Source organism: Sinocyclocheilus anshuiensis, unplaced genomic scaffold (assembly GCF_001515605.1).
Source record: "Sinocyclocheilus anshuiensis isolate Anshui unplaced genomic scaffold, SAMN03320099.WGS_v1.1 scaffold1463, whole genome shotgun sequence".
Lineage (NCBI taxonomy): Eukaryota > Metazoa > Chordata > Actinopteri > Cypriniformes > Cyprinidae > Sinocyclocheilus > Sinocyclocheilus anshuiensis.
In genome coordinates, this window is record NW_015536784.1 from 973,041 (window position 1) to 976,750 (window position 3,710).

The 3,710-nt window shown below is 36.0% G+C and overlaps 1 protein-coding gene across 7 annotated transcripts in view; it reads right to left on the bottom strand.

Annotated features, from left to right (window-relative positions):
* Positions 1-3,710, bottom strand: part of LOC107655583 (acyl-CoA oxidase-like) — a 46,154-nt gene that overhangs the window by 38,658 nt on the left and 3,786 nt on the right. For all 7 annotated transcript variants that reach the window (XM_016443152.1, XM_016443135.1, XM_016443143.1 and 4 more), the window contains 2 exons: positions 3,421-3,553; positions 2,328-2,362 (listed from right to left, as the gene is read on the bottom strand). In XM_016443152.1, the coding sequence (XP_016298638.1) occupies positions 2,328-2,362; positions 3,421-3,553 (168 nt within the window). The remainder of the gene's footprint in view (positions 1-2,327; positions 2,363-3,420; positions 3,554-3,710) is intronic.

Sequence of the window (3,710 nt, forward strand, 5' to 3'; positions counted from 1 at the left end):
GGAGTTCAGCTTCCTGACAGCCTGATGGATGAAGCTGTCCTTCAGTCTGCTGGTCCTGGCCTGGAGACTCCGCAGTCTCCTCCCTGATGGCAGCAGACTAAAGAAGCTGTGTGTCGGGTGGGTGGGATCACCTGCAATGCAGAGGGCTTTGTGGGTGAGACGGGTGTTGTAAATGTCCTGGAGGGAGGGGAGAGAGGCACCAACGATCTTCTCAGCTGCTCTCACTATGCGTTGAAGTGTCTTGCGGTAGTACGCGTTGCCATACCACACAGTGATACAGCTCGTCATCAGCTGTTTAGTTTATTACACTAAACAGATGACAGCGCTGGCTCTTGTGATTTAGTTCGAAAAGTGAAATGCTACAGCGTTGAAGTCAACATAATGGCATTCACAACCCATTCTATTTCCCATATACTTCCTACTGGACATCCTGTATAAGAATCTTCCAATTATTATGTTATCTGTTATTAACTTTTAGATTTTCCTGGCTCTTGTGATTTAGTTCGAAAAGTGAAATGCTACAGCGTTAAAGTCAACATAATATGGCATTCACAACCCATTCTATTTCCCATATACTTCCTACTGGACATCCTGTATAAGAATCTTCCAATTATTATGTTATCTGTTATTAACTTTTAGATTTTCTGGCATCAAAAATCACTATTGACTGTTGGTAAGATTTTAGAGAGGCTGCATTAACTAAATGCCACATGGCTGTTGGACAGTGCACTACAACTAAAACCATTATAAATCATTTTCAATAATTGAAATAAATATAAAAATTAGATTAAATCCTATTGTACATAGGATTTGGAGTTGAAGTACAAAAATGACTAAAACTAAACTAACTGAAAAATAAAAAATAAATACAATAAAATAAACAATAAATTAAAGCTTTCTAAACATAAAAAACATATGAAACGACTAACATTTACATAAAAATAAAATAAAGCTATATAAAAATTACTAAAAGTGAAATATATATAAATCAAAGCTTTATAAAAAGATGTAAAATGACTAAAACTGAAATAAAAATCCATTAAAGCTATATAAAAATATACAACAATGAAAACTAATAAAAATTACTAAAACTACAGCTGAAATAGAAATCTATTAACTATATAGAAATGTATATAAAAAAATGATCATAAAAATGACAATACAATTACATAACAAAATTACTAAAACTGAAAATATAAAAATAAAAGCCAATTCAAAATATTTAAAAAATACTATAATAGTATATAAATACATACACTGGTATTAGTTAACATGAATAAATGGCTACATGATCTCAGTGATGTCAGTCAAAAATTTTACAGTCGGCGTGGTAACGTGATGATCAAAAACAGCAAAGACAAACACTATTTTCTTTGGAATGACATGCACCAATGAACATGTCTAAAGATTGATTTCGTGTTGACTTTAAATTATTGTATGTAGCTTTTGAAGACGTGTATAACTTGCGTATCAATCTGTTTGCCAAGTCTTATCCTTATAACTAACTTTCCCACCACTAAAACTAACCAACTGACCGAACAACCTCCCAAACGCTGCGAGCAAATCGGCGAGCCACATGTGCGCAACATGACCACCAACTGTTTGATGGCACGCTGTTGTTTTTAACCTTAAACCCTCTCGTTCAGAAAGTCTGAAGTGCGATGGCTTTGTGGTGTGTGCCGTAATAAGATAAACTCCAACCAAGAAGAGGTGTGGGGGGCTGAGAGCATCGAGCCTGATAACTGTGAGTGCGGTTTTTCTCTCACACCTGAGCGCTCATACATGTTTTGGCACCAGAGTTGTGGCTCTTTGTTCTTCCTCTGATATGTATGTGCGTGTGGGTGCGCAGAGCTGTTTTGCAAATGGAAAACCTGCAACTATAGAAAGCAAACATTTCCTCTAGTACTGTATTTTTTTCAGCCTGGGGATGCCATGTTCAGAGACACCCAGCATCGCCCACGCAGACGCACACATGCACAAAGCCACATGTGAGGAAGATGCGCAGCAGCAGCAGCGGAGGCGCGGACGAGAGTATCCCTCTGAACTGGATGTTCTCTGCGGTGAGGAGAAACTCCACACGTCACGGCATTCTCATTTTGTTTTCACTCATTTCTAGAGCTTGTTGTTTATTTTTCTCTCCCCTACGACCACATAAATCGCTTTTGAAACTCGTCGATGCAGTTTTGATGCGCTTGAAGGAGCACGACTGTTTAACACTGATAAATAATTACAGGGAATTGTTTTGATCTGTTACCACCAATGCATCGTATCTGAATTTCACATGAACTTGCATGACATTCACACACACAGATTTTTTAACATCCTACCTGTGACTGTAGCGTACTGCAATGACGAGCCCCAGCTGTTGAGAAAACACCCTATGTAAAGGTTAAGTGAATAAGACTGGTACTAGACATAATTAATAATTAAACATGCAGTTCACCCTAAAAATTATAATTTACTCATCCTCATGTTGTTAAAAACCTGTATGACTTGCTTTCTTCTGTGAAACACAAAATGAGATATTTAGCAGAATGACCAAGCTGCTCTTATAACTATATTAGCATCCAGCTCTTTATATAAAGTTGGAAATATAAGTATATCCATCTTTATCCGCATACATACAGTACACTCATGTAAAGCGATATATACTATATAGCAAATCTCAACTTCCTGTTTTTTTTTTTTTGTCACAAAATGTTATTGTCTGAGTCTTTATATTAAGTTGGACATATAATTACGTCCAACCTTATCTGCATGCATACAGTATACTCACATAGGGTGATATATACTATATAGCAAATCTCAACTGCTTGATTGCTTGTATCATCTCAAAATGTAAACTATATTATCGTCCAGCTCTGATCTGATAAATGTAATTATAAGGCATGAAGATATTAAGATATTTTAAATATTAACATTATGATTTTCTGTAAAGCTGCTTTAAAACAATGTGTATTGTGAAAAAAAAGTGTTATACAAATAAATCTGACTTGATTTGAGGGGAAGGTGGTCTGACCCCAGTCTCCATCCACTTTCATTGTATGGAAAAAACACAAGTTTTTTTTTTTTTTTTTCCTATACAGTGAAAGTCAGACAGTGAGAGAGAGAGAGTAAATTGAACTATCCTTTTAAAGTGAACTATACATTACATAATAAAATTTCTAAAAGTAAAATGAAAACTGAAAATATAAAAATAAATGTCAAAATATTACTAAAATAGTATAAACAATACTAAAATTACACTATATTATGCTGGAGAAATAATTGCATGTCTCCCTCTTGTGGTGAAGCTGAAGCATCACTGACTTTACTGGGTCACACAGAGATACATGTTTGTGATGGTGCATGATAATCATGTTTCCAGAGTAATAACACTGATTACTGTTGTGTTAAATGTGAGTGGAGGTGAGTAGAAACCTTCATGGCAGCCATGGCCTGTACGGTGAGACCCAGACGGGTGGGTGTCAGGGCAGCGAGCATTGCATTGAAGCGACTGCTTTTACTGAGGACAGGAGACGAGTACAAACCATCAGCTGATACTGAACCAAACCTGCAACACAGTACAATGAGCTGTGAGAGACATGCATTCCCTCCTACATTCATTTATAACTACTATATACATGAAACACGGACACGCGCATATATATATATATATATATATATATATATATATATACATATATATATATATGTGTGTGACCCTGGAC